This window comes from Phoenix dactylifera, chromosome 4, assembly GCF_009389715.1.
Source record: "Phoenix dactylifera cultivar Barhee BC4 chromosome 4, palm_55x_up_171113_PBpolish2nd_filt_p, whole genome shotgun sequence".
NCBI classification, from domain to species: domain Eukaryota; kingdom Viridiplantae; phylum Streptophyta; class Magnoliopsida; order Arecales; family Arecaceae; genus Phoenix; species Phoenix dactylifera.
In genome coordinates, this window is record NC_052395.1 from 3,257,132 (window position 1) to 3,274,931 (window position 17,800).

Consider the following 17,800-nt stretch of genomic DNA (forward strand, 5'->3'; position numbering starts at 1 on the left):
GGGCGGGGGTCGTGACAGAGGCCCAAGCTCCCTCGACCTCGGAAAGCGTCACCAGGTCGACAGCGAGCCCAAGCTCCCTCGATCTCGTGCTCGATTTCTCGACTAAGGTTGGGATGCCCCGTTGTTCGATAGTGAGCCCAAGCTCCCTCGACTTCGGAAAGCGTCACCAGGTCGACAGCGAGCCGAAGCTCCCTCGGCCTCGTGCTCGATTCCTCGACTAAGGTCGGGATGCCCCGTTGTTCGACAGTGAGCCCAAGCTCCCTCGACCTCGGAAAGCATCACCAGGTCGACAGCGAGCTCAATCTCCCTCGGCCTCGTGCTCGATTTTCCGACTAAAGTCGGGATGCCCCGCTGAGTCGACAGAGAGCCCAAGCTCCCTCGACCTCGGGAAGACATTCAACACCTACCTTCCCTAGCGTGTAGGCGTGCCCGAAGCAGATAATACTTCGTAGGGGATGCGGCACCCTCCCCTGCTCGGCCAGTGCGGGCTATGCTGTTGTGCGAGGCCTCGACCAAAGCGCCATCCCTACAAATGACACCACCTGCGGAAGCGGACTACATGCCAAAGATTGCCCCTAAAAGCCGACCACAGGGCGGAGTCGCTTACCTTAACCTGAGATGCCCGGCTCCGATGGTGCAAGAGGTATAACCCTACCCAGTACCTATATCATTACATCTACTTGTTTATATTACAAGACGATCGACAAAACCCCGACCAAGCTCAGGATCCCCCCCGACCAAGGTCGGGATGCTCACCTGAAGCAACCATAAGCCGGGGTTCCCGAGGCCCCGCGCGTACTTTCCTCACCACTAATCTTCGGGACAATCTTCACTTGCTCCGGACCCTTCCAAACGAGGGCTTGGCCGAGTCCAAACGTTGATTTAAGCCGATGACGGCCTGTAGCGACGACCCCGAGCTCCGTCCGATGATACTCTGACCGAGCTCGGAAGTGCCAAGTCACTCACCGTAAGTTCCGATTCTACTTGTTGATACTTCGACCAAGTTCGAGAGCAGAAGGTACAAAAGCCCCAACGGTAGCTCGACCTCGGTCTACGATCTCTTCGGGGCCCGACTCTAAATCTTTGGCAAGCTTGTTCTGGAAGCCGAGCCTAAGGACTTGGCCAAATTTTCCAGAAGGTAAATCTAAAGGCTTAGCGGGATCTCTTCGGAGCTAGACTTGGGCACTGGGCCGGGCCGCCCACGGCCCGGCACGAAGCGGACCGTGCCTGGTACGGCCTCTACGCGCCGCTCCCCTCCGTCCCCCACCGCTCCCACCTCGTCTCGGCCTTCCAGGTCTTCAACGGCATCAGCCCCTTCGTCAAGTTCTCCCACTTCACCGCCAACCAAGCCATCAGGAGGCCTCTTTCTAGGTATGGCAGAGACGAAGGGGCATCAGCCTCGTGTGGACCCGTTGCAGGCCGTGCCTGGCACGGCCCGTTTGCGCCCGAGACGGGCCGTGCCGGGCACGGGCCCGTCTCGTGCCGTGCCGGGCCCGGCCCGTCTCGTGCCGTGCCGGGCCCGGCCCGCCAATAGACGGGCTTGGGGCCGGGCCGGGCTTCGGTTCTCTGCTGAGCGGGCCGTGCCCGGCACGGCCCGCTAACGAAGCGGGTCGGGCCAGGCACGGCCCGTTTAGACCTCTGGCCCGGGCCGGCCCGGCACGGCCCGATGCCCAAGTCTATTCGGAGCCTGACCCTAAAGCTTTGGCAAGCTTATTCTAGAAGCTGAGCCCAAGGACTTGGCCAAATATCCGAAAGCTAAACCTAAAGGCTTAGCGGGACTTCTTCGGATCCCGAGCTTAAGGACTTAGTCCTAAAGTCTAAACCCAGAGCCTTAACGCAATCCCTATCAGAGCTAAGCCTAACAACTTAGCGAATGCTACCGGAATCTAAGTTTGCAGATCTAGCCGAGCTTGAAGACTCAACTTAAGCAACTAAAGTAAAAGTTTACCTACTATGCAAAAAAAAAAAAAAGTGAGACAAACATAGATTCAGAAAAGAAAGTTCTTCATTAACAAAAGCCCAAAGTCTAAGTACAAAATCAAGGTTCGGCCGTACAATAATTTCGGAGGCCGACCTCATTTACAAAAAAGAAGAACCAAAAGAAGAAAAAAAGACTAAGTCCTAAGGAGTAGCCGCAGCTTTGACGCCGGCCTCGAGGTCGTCCACAACGACCACCTCGGAATTTTCAGCTGGAGCCTCCCCGGTTTCTTCCACTGGCCCGGCCGCAATCATAGAGGTCTCGGTCATAACGCCGCCAGTGGCTTCAGGGGCGGCATCAGGCACCCCTTCAGGAGCTCCCTCGGCGGAAGCCTCCCGAGCGGCCTCCTCGGCTGCTTCGACCTCAGCTCCAGCCGGGCCTTCGGGCCCGCCCTCGTCCTTGTCAATCGCCCCTCCGGGCTGGAGCATACTGAGATCGAACTCAGGGCAGAGCCGCTTCAGTTGCCTTCGGAAGTCTTCAAAGCCGCGGATAAGTCTATCTACGACCTCTTCCTCCAGCAACTCGCGGAACTCTTTCGACTCCCGGAAGAGTTGCACCGCATGTTGAGCTTGCTCCAAGGCCCTCTTCTCCCGAGCCTCGAGCTGCTCAACCTTTAGCTGGGCGTCCCTTGCCTCCTGTTGGTGGACAGCGATCACGGAGCGAACCTTGGCCAGACGAGCCTCGGCGGCGCGTACCTCTGACCTGGCCAGAGCATGTGCGGCCCTCTCCTCCTCAAGCTCCGCAGTCAATGCCCGGAGCTCGTCTTCGGCGGCCTCCACCCTCGCAAGAAGCTCCCTCCGCGAGACCTCGACCTCGCCAAGTCTCCTCTCGGCCTCGTCCTGCCCCCGCAGACATCTTCGGGCCTTGTCCCGGTAGTTTGCGGCCACAGAGATCAGCATATCGACCTCGTGAAGATGCTGCAAATAGAATAAATGAAAGAGTAAGCCAAGGCCAAAAATCGAATACAGGAGTTAAGGCCGAAAACAAACTTACCCGAATGGCGGAGCAATGGATCCCGTCCACAAGATTGTTGAAGTCCGCGGACTGGAACTCGGCCCGATCGGCCGGAAGCAGAGCGACCCGGAAGACTTGACGCACTATTTGGGCATCATGGAGGGCCGAGTCACCCTCGAAGACCGCCCACTCAGGGTAGTGGGGCCTCCTCTCTTGTCGGGTCTCACCCCCCGAAGGACCCGAAAGACTGGGCCTCGCTGGGCTCGGCGAAGACGAGCTCGGGACCCCTAGGCTGCTCCCCGACTCGGGGACCGAGCGCCGCAACCGGACGAGCTACCGATTGGGACGCTGAGAGACGGGAGCTGGACAAGCGAGGGCCGCAGAAGTCCCCGTAGAGCTCGAGCCCCCGCGACTGGTGCTCGGAACCTCCTTCCGAGCAGGTCTGGAGGCCCCGGCCTCGGGGGCACTTGCTTCGGCAGCCGCGCTCGCCGAAGATTTGGTTTTTTTTCTGGGCTCGAGTAGGGCCCCACCTGCCTCGGCCTTGGCTGCCCTCTTCCTGAATCAGGCATAGAGAGCCGCGCTGCTGGTCACCATCTTTGGAACGGCTGAAAAGACAAAAAAGAAAAACCCAGATGTCAAGGAAGAGGAGACGAGAGAAGAAGGGAAAGAGTAAAACGAACAAGACAAAAAACGACAACCACCCTTACCTTGGGGGCATGCCGAGCTCAAGCCGACATTGACCAAAGCGACCTCGCTCATGAGGTCATTCAGAAGAATATCTTTTCCGAGACCGTAAAGAGCGTCGAGGATCCTCTGCTCGCTCTCGGAAAGTCTGGGGAGCTTGTTGGCAGTCTTGAGCCGGGCCTGCCCCCACCTGGGGTCAAACCCCCACGCACGCTCAGAGGATAAAAAGAAAAATTTCTCCTTCCACCTATGAATGGATGTAGGAGCACCCCGAAAAAGCGACCGACCGCCCCGAAGGGCAATGTAAAGCCACTCTCCGTCTTCCGGATTGGACTTCAGCAAGAAGCACCGCCGGAAGACATTGACCGAAGCCGGTATCCCGTGCGCAAGGCAGAGGGACAAAAAACGACAATGGTCCTCCACGCGTTCGGAGCAAGCTGCGCTGGGACAAGTTGATAGGTTGCCAGGAGCTCATTCACGAACCCGTGTAAGGAAAACCGTAGGCCGGCCCAGAGTGTTTCTATATACACTCCGATCCGACCTGGGGAAGGCCTCATTATCCGATCCTTCGATCCTGCGGGTTCAAGGCGAAACCCGCACTGAGGGGAAAACCACTTAGCGGCCATTTCCAACTCCTCACTACTCAAAGTGGATCCGACTTCGTCCGGACCATGACCCATCCCAAAAAGAAAATGAAAGAAGAAGGAAGAAGAAGAAAAGAAAAAAAAGAGAGAGCAAAAACCCTCCGAGCGCACGAGGGGAGGGGAGGCACCTACTGAAATTTCCACCGAAAATGTCGACGATTCGAAGGAGAGAAACCGAGACGATCGCCTGGAAACACCTCGAAATGCTATCGGAAGGAACTGGAGAACAGGAGAACCAGGAGAGAAGGAGAAACTATAGCAACGGCCAAATAAGAGCCCTTAGGGCCAGGATGAGGGTTTATATAGACCTCTCCAACGGTCTGGATCGGCGAGACAGGATCCCGCCTCCCATCCAGATCGTGCCACATGTCGGCCCCGAAGACCGAAGCGGCATATTCAATTTAGATCAGCGTATGAATGCAGAGTCAGGGCGGCGTCCCATTGGATCGCGGAGCCCCATCATAAGTTCACGACGCGAGGCCCCTTCGAAAGGCGAAAAGGTGTCGTCCCGTCCTCTCTCATTAAGAATGCCTCAAGGCATACGAAGCGCCGGAATAATTCAAAACTTCCTGGTCCACACCGATACGGTAAAGACAACTACCCGCGTCCAAGCTCGCAAACGGCTCGAACTCTGAAGTTGGGGGGTAGTGTTGGGAGAAAAACGAGTCGTCCCGAAATACATGGGCGCATGACGATCACGTGCCTGAAGGCGCCCAACCTGAAGACGCCCGACCTGAAGGCGGCCGACCTGGAGGCGTCCGACTTTAAGACGTGCAGCCGGGCCCGACGTCCGACCAGGCGCTCGACTCCGAGACGTCCCATCCAAGCACTCGACCTCGGCCTGATCTCCCTCGGAAGCCCGACTTCGGAAGCCCGACCTTACCATCCACCTGCTGCGGTCACATCCTTCTGCAGCTCGACCAGGGGCCATGCCCTGCTACCGGTTCACTCAACAATTAATGCGCATGGCCTCTGCTGATCTCCGGTTCACTCAACAATTAATGCGTATGGCCTCTGCTTATCTCCGGTTCACTCAACAATTAATGTGCATGGCCTCTGCTGATCTCCGGCTCACTCAACAATTAATACCATCTACGGACCTCAGGCTCTTCACGGTAGATAGTTGAGCTACTCTGCCACGTCTGGTCAGCCACGACGACTCACTGACTCCGGCCTGATCTCCCACGGCAATGCATTAATTCACATGATCGTGCTCAATCATGACGGTAACCCGTTCGCTCCGTCGCATCACAGGTACACCTGTACCCCTCTATAAAAGAAAAATCCCTCACCCTTAGAAGGGGTTGGACTCTGAAACTCTGGAGACATATTTTCTCTCCCCTCATACATTTGCCCCTTTTGACTTAGGCATCGGAGGGCCAGCGCCGGAAATTCCGGCCACCGGCTTTTTGCAGGTCTTCCGGAGAACGCCGCCCGCCGACAGACCACCACCCACCATCTCACGCCGGAGCTCCTCCTTCTCAGCCGACGGTCGCCCCCGGGTTCATTTTGCAGCAATAGAAATTAAACCTATGGACCATGCATTGCCATTCGTTCCTAATCTGTAACTGGATCTTCTTTTATTTTTTTTGTGATAAAAGCTGAAAACTTCGGGCAACCCCTTTGTCAGATACACTTTAAGCAACTCTCTCTCTCTCTCTCTAACAACCCAATTGTGCATATGGAGACTTTACTAGAATGGAGGCAAGGTAGTAACTGTTAAATTAGATAAATAATTAAACCCCGACCTCTCTCTAAAGAAAAAAAAGCTGCGACTGCTTGCCCTTCATGAACAATGAACTCTGAGAAATGCCTCACTAGGATAGCGATTATTATTCGGTATATGTAGTATTTTAAGTGTGAGGAAAAGCGAAAAACATAAAGAAACAGAAGAACATAAGTAGAGCAACATTGGTCCAAGTCGCGCGCTTGTCCTTCATGAACAATGAACTCTTAGAAATGCCTCACCTCAAGAAACTCCTGCAGTCTGAGATGCTGACGAACCAGCGGATCCCAAGACAAGTTTGTGCAACGACACCATGAGTGGACCTCAAGAACAGCCTTGCTCAACTCCCATAAATGAATTGCTCCGAGAGATCGGCAGCGACCTTGGCGTCCTTGGCCGGTAGCTCCTGCGTCTGTTCCCATTGTCATCGAAGACCGCCGCCGCCTCATCATCATCGCTCGGAACCTTGCACTTCTCCCCAAGAATTATAGTTTTCATCCAAATCGAGTCCTCTACCGACTGCTCTCTCCGTTCTTTTCTATTGATCTTGATCTTAGATAACTTATCAGGGAGCTTCATGCTGAGGCTCATCGACAGCTTTCGCCTCGAAGCTGACGGCCGCACGCTTGGGCCGATTGGTCCGTGTATCGCGACGTCGGCGATCACCAAGTCCGTTTTCTCCGCAGGTGTTGATGTTGGTGATGATCGTTCCTGTTCTTCGACATGGATCACTGCCGGTGTCGGCGGCGGCGGCGGCGACCTCTCGATTGTTTCTGTTGCTGGCTTGGTCTTCTCCACCGAGTTATTTGATGCTGCTGAAGGTGATGACTGTGGCTGTGGTTTCGGTCTTGAAGACTTGCGATGATGAGAAATGCAGAGGGTGAAGAAGATGGCGATGGAAGCTGCAGCCCATGCTGCGATGAGGGGGAGAAGAAGTGATGGATGGATGAAGGTGTTGGCTTCAGAAGGAGGTGTCCTTCTTGCCATGGAAGTTCGAGAAAAAGATGGGATGATCAGCTGCTGCTGAGGGTCTCCAGTGGGCCTTTGCTTCTCTCTTCTTCTCCTTTCTTTGCTCGATAAGCATAGACCTTCTTGTCTCCGACTACATAAATAGGCTTGTTGATGTTTGGAGAGATTGAAGGAAGGGAAAGAAAAAGGACTGGTTATTTCTCTTCTTGTTGCCTTGGCTAATCTTCTTCATTGGCTTTCAGCTCCTTGATCCGAAATAAAGGGAGTGAGGAAGGATTGGGCACTCCGAAGATGTTTCTGTTGCTGCTTTGTGGTCATGAGTGACTGGGTTTGTTACAAGTTTGGAAAAAGCACTAAAAATAGGCATAAGTTTTTGGGCTATTCCTATTATCCTAAGTGACTTTGGAATGAAGTTTATCCTGCCATCCAATTTAAGCAAAGAATCTTCGCCATGCACCGTATAAGATCGAACGTGAGCAACAGCTCAAGCTGTATGCTCGGAATTGGTCGCCATCATTTTCTTCACATTGTTTTGACACCAAAAGATACGCCTAGGGAGTCTTCTTCCTTGCGACTTTCTTCAAGAGTCTTTGCTGCTTCTGTGCTGTTAGTGATGATCTCATTAGAACAATAATGTTCCAAAGTTAAGTAACGAAACATAGCCCAAGGCCCTAAATATCCTTCGGCCTGGTTTTCTGTCTGAATAACGCCGTTTAGCAGAAGTTGGTGACATGCTTTATATGTTAAACTATATAATCAGTTTCAGGAATTGCAGAACTATTACTCTTCCACTCAATACTCGTCCATATTTTGGACGATAGCGCTCCCATAGAGGAAAGACAAATTCAAGCATGTTATGTTAAAATGAATTGCCATCGAGGTCTTATTAACGTAGGCAAAGCTAAAGAGACTCGAGGATTTGAGTAGCATCCTTTTGGCTGAGGATTCAGCAACTTTGAGGAAAAAGTAGTGTGAAGAAAGTTCATGCTTTGATATAGGCGGTTGGCCATGTTTATGGTCTTATATTTATAAATAGATTGCTAAGAAGTGCAGATCATAAAAACAACTATGAGAAAAGAAATATTGGTATGAAGCAGAGCAGAGCAAAACTTTACTTCTTTGACTATGAATTTGTAGTTAGTGAATTTCTGAATAGTAAGAATTATGAGTTTGGTATTTATATTTAGATTTAAACGCTTTGAACCAGTATTGGTAATTGCATTTATCGGATAATGAAATTAAATTTCTATTTATTTTACTATATTTGAGATGGATTTGGAAGCTACATGTGATGTTGGCTATGTGTTATCATGGGTTGCACCTTTCTGTAGCACAACCATGTCATGCTCCGAATAGGAAGCGAGATAGTGAGAGAAAGGAAAAGAAATTGAACATATGTTCAAGAGAGAGAGAGAGAGAGAGAGAGAGAATTGCCAATGGCCCCCTCCTGCTGGGAAGAATATCCTCATAAAAATCGATCTTTGATCTTGGGTAAGAATCCCTTGGGCTAGGCCTGTTGTAAGACCTTAAAAGGTTTAACTGGATCTGGCCCAAATGAATCATCAACCCAGCTCATTTTGCATTCAATTAAGTTGGGGCAGATTTGGTTCCAAAATACTGGTCATGCAGGTCTGATGCTCATCAGATCTTTTGATAATATGATACGTAAAGCATCAATTCTTTTTCATCTGCATCAACAACCAGAATGGTCCCAAAAGCATCAAATCCGACCTGCCTCCAATGACCAAGTAAATGGATTCTGCCAAAAACCCTTTATATGATAGTGGCCAATGCATGCAGTAGCCAGGTTATCTTAACCATCCAGTATGAACATTGACCAGACTTATGGGTTGCATGTGGCCAATGTCTGCTCCTAAGGGCTTGACAGGCACAAGTAGGTCCTAGTGAGGAGGCCCTAATTAGTAGAAAAGCACCATGTCTTAGGGTTGCATACCTAGAGTTTTACTAGGGTGATCCGATATTAATTAATAATGACCAACATGGTTAAATATTAGCATATTGTACCTTATAGTTGGGCTATAAGTGCACCTAATCTATACCCTGCAGGGCAGATTCGGAGTGTTCCAAATTAGGCCTGCCTAATCTAACATTGATCGGAAGGATTTTACGACGGAACATGCTCGAAGCTATTATATAACTTGATTTTTTTTATAAGAAAAATTCTCAACATAAAAGTAACATTGCCCCTTTCCTTCCTCTTTGACATGTTATATAAGTTTTTCTCTGAGGAACATCATATAAAAGATCAATTTTTATATATGAAACAACATTTAAAATAGTCATTAAAACCAAAGCAATTTTAGATTTTAGAGGTGTTCTTTCCTCATGCGTGAGAAGTATAATACAAAAAAAAGAGCAGCAGAGAGAAGTATATGATAAAGGGATGAGACCAAAATGTTTTCGGTGGCTTTTGGATCGAACGATGTTATAACAGTAAGCATGGAATGTTAATTATGTAGGCAACTAGGGGTTCGTCAATGTCTTAAGTAGAAAAAGATAATTAATCGACAAGATGGATGAAATTGATAAAACTCGACCTGCTTGACATGTTTAACATATTTATCCAGGTTCACCACTCTACTTATATTATTATAATCATATTTGACATTTTGCTTAAAAAAAAACTGCTTGCCGCCTTTTCTCATGCATCACCTAACATTTAGAAAAATAGAAATGATTTCTGCTTGATTCAGCAACATGGGTAGGTCTGCTTATAACCTTAATCTAATCACTCGGAGCTAGGAAACGTTCTAATTGATTAGTATTCGCCAAATAAAATTCAAAAATTGGGAGATATTGCCGGCATGATTTGCTACGAAGAAAGAGACGTTCATCACAAGATACGAATTTTAATACTTACAAAATCCCATAACGAGTCCGAATCTTGGATTCGTTTGCATCATATGTTCTAACCATACCTAATAATCTTAGACAAACATGTAGCATCAGTTTAAAACCCATACATTGATGCATTCATCACAACATGAGGTAATAGAAAACCAGGTCTGATTAAATTAATGGATTCGAGGACTGTACGTATACATGAAGCCCATAAGCAAGTGTCAGAAACAAAACAAACTCGAGCAAGTTCGATCTGGCATGACCTGTTCTCTTCTAATAAATTATGCAACTGGACTCTTAAAATGTCCAACTCACCACCTGCATGCAGTATAACTGGCAATCGTACGGTGGCACTGGCAATAGCATACAAAGACACTCATACACCAGCAGAAGCTAAAAGATTCATTAGATCTCTGCAGTATACCCGGCCACCACCGGTCTATGGCCCTCTTAACATTACAAGATCATGAAAAAATCACTATTTCATGATAATTTTATTTTCTTTTTCTTCATGGAGGATGGTCTTTCAGGAGGAGGAGGAGGAGGAGGAGAACTGACAGTGCATTCCGAAGTCCTCATGACCTGTTGATGAATGCAAGATGTTGCTGATAAGAAGTTGATGGCATACTAATTATAAGTGCTGATTATGATGATAGCAACTAGAGCAAATGATTACAAGGAACATCGTCGCACGTTACATTATAACTTGTTTTGGCTGAAAGGGGACGTGGTCCCATTAAACAAGACCAAGAACTCCTACTGATTCATATCCCGTGATGGAAGCAGTCATCCCCAGCGTCTTAATGTCTGCAGAGCTCACAGACACACCTCATGGCTGAGGAGATGAAAGCGAACTCACATACAGCAATCCCACATTTTGTTTTCAGAGGTGCAGAACCAGGGGGCATCCCAAGGCCTACCAAACCCCTGATAAGAGTTTAGAGCCAACACCAACTTTAAGCTTTAGATAGGTCCCAAGGCACCTACCAGAAAAAAAGAAGAGAAAAACTTCTGGACCATCCCTTCCACCCAAGGCATCTTAGAAGTCTCAAAATCAGCAATTTTGGACCAGTAAAAAGCACAGTAATGATTTCTTGTTAGGTATGGATAATGCATCAATATTCCAGAGAGCTTCTGAAGGTCAGAGAGGATAAAAAGTAAAAAGAGTATCTACAAGCTCAAGAGAACCAAGGACCAGCTCTAGAGAAAGGTTGTATTTCTAGGGGAAGCATCTCACCATGCGCTTTTTTCCACCAATATTGGAGAATATTACAGAGAAGTCTGTTGAATCTGGAAACCATAGATTTTATGGAACCAATTCCGCTAAACGATGAAGCAATTATATGGTATGCAACTTTGATATTGTTATTAAATTTGTCAAACATGGTTCTAATGCAAAACTAATGCAGAAGGGTTATATGGCCTTCCACACAGAGTCACGAACACATGATTGCATTAAAGGCAAGAATGAAGCACGTCCTTGCATTCTGATACATGACAGCACACGACTGTTAAAAGATGGGATTCCTCTCTAAGGATGCAGATTGGTACGGGTATTACGTCTTACATCAGGTACAACTGTGCTCGGATCTCGACTACAAGATTGCTGGTAAAAGTAGGTAAATATTTATTCTTCATATGAAAAAATAAAGAAGGCAACGATAATTTTATTAGGATATCATTGGATGATATAAGAAACACATCCCATAAACAGTTATGCCCATGCATGAGGCTTCTCAGATACAATTGTTAAAGAAAGAATCACATTAGGTTGGAAAGAAATGATATTGAGAAGGATCAAGATGTCATGGACTTGGTGCCTTTGAGTAACCTAGGTGTCCGATCTCCCAGCTCTTACGAGGAGCAACTTCTTGGTGCAATGGAGTATATTCCTGCAACTCAAATGGAAGAACAAAATAAAAAGAATAAGGCCTGAAACAATTGTTAGGGTGGTAATTGTTGCTCTTTGCTAAAACTATCATAAAAAATGCTGCATAGAATCAAATTAACAAAAAGATGAAGCAGGGGAAACTAATATAAATTCATGCAACGAATTTAAGAATGAGGATAGCTAACCTCCATTTTTGTTAGCAGTTCTTTTGCGGTTGGAGCAGAAACAACTATGTGTCTAGCAGCTGGTTTTATGAAACCTTCCTCCACCCCATTGTCAAATAGTGCAAGCAAGGAATTGTAGTAACCATCAACATTTAACAGCCCAACCTGCACAAATTGGAAATGTATTATCACCTGTAATTCATTAAAAAATTTAAATATGTACATGCAAGCAATTGACGTTCACCGTTTTACTATGGATTCCGAGTTGTGACCATGTTATCATCTCCAGCAATTCTTCCATTGTTCCATATCCACCTTAGGAATTCCAAAGTAAATGCAGTAAATTATTGAGATGAAACTATTGCTTATAATTGCTTTCAAGTTAAACTTGATCTGGTGAGGATTTACCAGGAAGGGCAATGAATGCATCTGCTTTTCGAGCCATTTCTGCCTTACGCTCATGCATGTCAGAAACAGTTTTTACTTCACCGACGGTTTGGCCAGATATCTGCGAAGATAAATTTCCACCATTCGGTGCATTTTTGAAATGAATAACAAGAAAGAGGAGAGGAATGATGGATAAGAAAATTCCCTTTCCCATTCTTTCTTCAGTCCACATCTGATTGTGCTTTCCATACGGCACATATCAACTCAAAAACATGTATCGTCTCAAATCTGGGAAGGGCATAAGGTCATCATCCCTTCCATGTTATATATCTCTCAATAATTCAAAAGCCCTTTTATTAGATTGTTGCTCTCATATAGAAAGCTGAAAATCCAATGAAGGGCTGACAGTTTAATTTCAAGAGGATCCTTATATATTAACAGTCCCTGGCCTTTTTTCTTATTAATAATGAGCAATAGGAGGAGGATACTCTGGAAAACATGTGTAAAAGGAGTATAAAATTCCAAAAAATCATGAAACGAGGAATGACATTGTACATAATTAAAGATTAATACAGTTTTCGGATTGCATCTAATTAGGTCCAAGATACCACCGATATGATATGGACATTGATAATTCAGAAGGTAGATGCAATGTTATTGAATAAGTACCAAAATCAGATGGAATCCACCTATGATTCCCTTACCAGTTACAAATTAACCACTGTGCCGCCTTCATATGCCTCACATGGGCTTAAAAGTCTCTGATCTAAGAGACCAAAGGATAAGATCTAAGGCATAAGATTAAGTTTGCATCGAACAGATCCATTTCGAAGCGCGAGTATGTAAGACCAGGGAAAGATATAACAATTTGCTATGCCTATTCTTTCAAAAACAAGATTTACAACATAGAAAACATGGAAATATAGGACATGGCAGAACGAACAAAAAGGAAAAGAAGAAATGGCTACACAAAACAATTACATACCTCAAGGGGCATGAGAGCCTTAGGAATAACCCTGCATGAATTCATTCGAGTAAATTTAAAACACAAGCAGTTGTCTTTATTTTTTTTAAAAACACTAATAAGTGGTTGCAAGAAAGGAGAAGGCATAAGATAGCAAAATATAGAAGGCAGTCAAAGGGGCAAAGTTTCTGTGTGGTAACTACCCAAGGACATGGCAACCTCCATCATATACTGTCTGAGAGACCAAACCCATCAGTCCCACACTCCCACCACCATAAACCAGATCAATTCTTCTCTTCACCTGCAAACATCCAAGAAATACAACAAAACAAATATAAAGACAAGCAAAATCAAATACCATTAATCCATCATCCAATCTAAACATTACAATCCAGCTTAAAAGAGGAAGAGGAGGAGGAGGAAACCCCATTCACAGCAATAAAAAAAGAAAAAACCAATACTCAAGTCCTCATCTCTGATTTAAGTCACTTCAAGATTAAAACTTTATGGTTTCCCAGCTCCCACAACCCAATCTTTCGATCACCCAGATGGGAAAAAGAAAAAGGAGCAGCAACTAAACATACCAGTTCGTGACCCAAATCAAGAGCTGCATCGCTGAAGATGGTTCGGTTGCCAGAGTTGCTGCCACAGAAGACGCAAATCCTCTTGAACTTGCTCGTAGCCACCTCTTCCATCGTTGTTCTACTCAACCTCTCCCTTATCCTTCTCTCTTCTTCAAAAGATTAAGATAAAGGAAAGGATTTTCCCCTCTGTTCCTCTCTCTTCTCCAAGAGAATATATAAAGGAGAGATTTTTTATCCTGAGTCCCTCTCTCTTCTCCAAAAGATTGAGATAAAGGAGAGATTTTTCTCCTCGTTTCCTTTCTCTTCTCCAAACGAATGAAATGAACTAGGAGATATCTTTCCCTCGGCCTCTCTCTCTCTTCTCCAAAAAGATTGACATAAAGGAGAGATTTTTCCCCCACAGGTCCTCGGTAAAAACTTTCACGTAGAGAAGGGATTAAGACGGGAAAGAGCGAATCCAAATCGATGCGCTCGCCTTCTTTGAATCCGAGCAGTAGTCTGGAATCCTAACGCCCCCCCTCCCCTTAATCCCCTCGGCGCCTCTCTCTCTTCTCCAACAAGATTGAGATGAAGGAGAGATTTTTCCCCCTCAGGTCCTCGGTAAAAACTTTCACGTAGAGAAGAGATTAAAGATGGAGAAAGAGCGAAACCAAATCGATACGCTCGCCTTCTTTGAATCCGAGCAGTATCTGGAATCCTACCGTCCCCCCCTCCCCTTAATCCCCTCGGCCTCTCTCTCTTCTCCAAAATGATTGAGATAAAGGAGAGATTTTTCCCCCTCAGGTCCTCGGTAAAAACTTTCACGTGGAGAAGGAATTTAAGATGGAGAAAGAGCGAATCCAAATCGATACGACCGCCTTCTTTGAATCTGAGCAGTATCTGGAATCCTGACGTCTCCCCTCCCTGTAATCCAAACAAAAGTAGAAAAGAAGACCAACGTCTCCTTTTTTTCTCTCTATGGCTTTTTTTTATTTATTATTCTCCGTCTTTTCTCCTTCCTTCCCCTGGGGGCTGGGCAAACTTCACGGGAAAAAAAAACCGAAAGTAGGAAAGCTCTCGCGCTGCGTCTCTACTCTCTCTCTCTCTCTCAAAGCCACGACCGCCGCCCGTACTTATTGATCCGGTGTTGGCGTTAATTGATGTTATTTGCCCTGTGGGCCGCAACGGTGTGATGTTATTTACCATTGGATAGTGTCTTTTAGATTGGTGGGCCCTTGGGCTGTGAACTTGCATGTTAGAAAGGACTAGACCACACAATTCTAGCCCACACAATTCTAGTCTAAAACTGTAAGGATACGTACGGATGCATATTTAGTCCCATATTAGCTATACATTGGATGTCCAAAAAAATTAATAATACCTTTCAGCTAGTCTTTTTAAATGAAGACTTTAGTTGTGATAAAAAGTATTAAAGCAGATCCAACTCATAGCTCATGTGAACTAGAGGATATTGCAGCATGAGTCCATTGAGATTGACCACAGACCGATCATAATGCTTATGATTAGATTTAATTGATTTATACCTATAACTTGGCAAGGATGCTAGAGCTTACATAGAAAGAGTATGTGAGGATACATGTAGACATATATTAGTCCTACATAGATTATGCACTGGATACAAGAAACTCAAATAATACCTTTCATCTAGCTTTTTTTGATTGAGGTTGCTTAACTACGAATAGGATCTAGTACATTGTTACATAACATCTTTATAGGAGGCTTATCTTGGAGAGATTTTGTTTGCTCCTCAAAATCGATGACATTTTAAGGTCATTGTTTCCATTGAATTTTTGATAACCAAGGAGCCCACATAAGAGATTTTTGTAAATTCTTCTAAGATAATAGTTTTGCTCAAACTTAAGCCTAAGTTGATCGAGAAACTAGGTTAAGCCCTAAGTGATCCACATTAGGATGATGATGTGGGGGGGGGGGGTGTATAAACTGATAATGGGTGGCCTGAGGGCAAGGGTAGTAATTTCATCCATGGGAAATCATTTGTTGATAGGAGTTTAGGTTAGCTATTATATCTCCCCTAAACATGTGTTTTATCATTTCTTTTACAGTCAAGAGTTACTAATATGTGCTCTACTTTGTAGGTTTTACTCATATGATTAAGACTATAGTTGACTATGGACATCATATTTAATCCTTCGGTGACGTGGTTAACATTTTTTGGGCTACTGATGTGCATCAAGATTTATTTGAATATTAGCTTTTAGACTGCCATATGTCCTTTGAATCATTGCTCAATGGGACTCCACCTTGCATGAACCTAATATACAACATGGCCATAAAGTTGTTGACTCCATTGCCAAAAGATTCAAATGACAGGTTTATAAACTAACTGGAAAAATTATTATGCCGGAACTCCACATCAAAATGAGTAATTACATGCCGCAATGACGGGCATATTCATCAAAACAACAATTATAGGGCTGTACCCTCCCCCCCCCCTCTCTCTCTCTCTCTCTCTCTCTCTCTCTCTCTCGCAATGTTGAGAAGGCAGTAGAAAAGAAAGGAAAACGGCAACATTTGCCCAAGCCTCTGGCTCCCGAAAGGTAGGAGCTTGGGTCATCTCCTGCTTTGAGACATTTAGACGATGACGAGGAATGGGTGGCCTTTCAGGCTAAGCATATATTCAGAGAGATCAACGGAGCCGCGGATTGAGTGGCTACTTACGTGGCCTACCACTTTAGGCACACCCTGTGGGCCGAGGAAGGGGAGTTGCCTAGGGCACTCCGTGACCTGTTATTTTCTGATTTTATTGGGTATATCCATACTCGTAATATATTGAATACCCATTTTAGCAAAAAAAAAAAAAAAAGAAAGAGGCAGGAGCTTAGGGGATGCTAACCTTGTCCAAGTCATGGTCATAATGAGTTTTCTTCCACATAACCATATAAATTTTGAGACATAATAAGCAACCCTTATAACATTTTACATGGAGGCTAACATTAGCCGTATTCATCCCGAGTGAAAGCTGTGGCTCAATAGATTAATTTTTTTTATAGTTTTCTTATTTCTAAATTGATTTTTCTCGTGCCAATTAACTTGATTTTTCTCAGGTATGTACTTCATCTTTCTCTTGATTGCTTTCAAATTATGCAGAATTAGGAAACTTATAGATCATTTATTCCAGATTTTGAGTGTGTTATCTCATAGCTTAAAAATCCATAGCATCAAACTAATGCTCAGTTAGTGTAGAAATATTACAATACAAGCAGCATGCAGGAATTAGCAAATACATATCATGCAATAGTCGAAGATAACTGAAAAGTGTCCAAAAGTGATTCAAATATGAGAAAACTAAATCAGTGGGGCGTAAATGGGCAAGGAGATATGCAGCAAGAAACAGGTTCATAAGGATGCTTATATAATTAATGAGAGTGTTTCAGAAACCAAGTGAAGATTCTCCTCTCAGATAGATAGATAGATAGAGAGAGAGAGAGAGAGAGAGAATCAAAAGGAAAAAAAGGCAAATAATAAAAAAAAACAGCAGCAGCAAACAAATGAAAAGTGTTCGAGTCAGACGAGGGTGCCAAAATTATCCTGGTCTAATGATAATTTGCAGAATATGTTTTACTGCAATCTGGCCAAACTTAAAGCTAAGACAGACTGTTCATTGAGACTGCTCTTTCTTCAAGTAGATAAACTCAAAAGTGCCAACATTAGTATGGGACATAGAAGAGTCACTTACTGTGATACTGGTGTGTAGGTCATTTTGGTGGAATGCAGTAAATATGTAAGAAGAATTCGCAAAGACATGTGATATGTGTTTAGTGAATTCAAATAGTTTGTCACCATCTATAAAAGTTATTTGAGATGTAAAGACTTCTGGAGCACTTCACCAGGATCAGAAGGGATTGGACAAACCGCCATAAAAACCCACTTAATACTCTGTCTAGCCACTGCATTGGTCCTTCCAATTCTTAGAAAGCATAATGGAATCCTTACAGAAGGTAAGGTCGCATGTCCCCTTTGTAAACTTTCAGA

General features: G+C 45.3%; 2 protein-coding genes across 2 annotated transcripts; both read right to left on the minus strand.

The window, feature by feature from the left end:
* Positions 1–6,125: 6,125 nt before the first annotated feature.
* Positions 6,126–7,262, minus strand: LOC120110357. Its single transcript, XM_039125174.1, has one exon. It carries the CDS (start codon positions 6,971–6,973, stop codon positions 6,311–6,313), a length of 663 nt encoding a protein of 220 aa, XP_038981102.1. The 5' UTR covers positions 6,974–7,262; the 3' UTR covers positions 6,126–6,310.
* Positions 7,263–11,456: 4,194 nt separating this feature from the next.
* On the minus strand, positions 11,457–14,866 carry LOC103696154 (cytokinin riboside 5'-monophosphate phosphoribohydrolase LOG8). Its single transcript, XM_008777692.4, has 7 exons — positions 13,808–14,866; positions 13,427–13,524; positions 13,245–13,275; positions 12,281–12,380; positions 12,117–12,187; positions 11,894–12,037; positions 11,457–11,709 (listed from the first exon to the last, which is right to left on the minus strand). The coding sequence occupies exons 1-7, from the start codon at positions 13,916–13,918 to the stop codon at positions 11,623–11,625; spliced, it is 642 nt and encodes a 213-aa protein (XP_008775914.1). The 5' UTR covers positions 13,919–14,866; the 3' UTR covers positions 11,457–11,622.
* Positions 14,867–17,800: the final 2,934 nt, after the last annotated feature.

What these genes read in the sequence shown, in the direction of transcription:
- LOC103696154 (XM_008777692.4), bottom strand. Translation starts at nt 13,918, where the DNA reads ATGGAAGAGGTGGCTACGAGCAAGTTCAAGAGGATTTGCGTCTTCTGT. An exon ending in TTGATTTGGGTCACGAACTG is followed by an intron (nt 13,525 to 13,807) that starts GTATGTTTAGTT and finishes GGATGTTTGCAG; the next exon opens with GTGAAGAGAAGAATTGATCT. An exon ending in AGGCTCTCATGCCCCTTGAG is followed by an intron (nt 12,381 to 13,244) that starts GTATGTAATTGT and finishes TTATCTTCGCAG; the next exon opens with ATATCTGGCCAAACCGTCGG.
- LOC120110357 (XM_039125174.1), bottom strand. Translation starts at nt 6,973, where the DNA reads ATGGCAAGAAGGACACCTCCTTCTGAAGCCAACACCTTCATCCATCCA.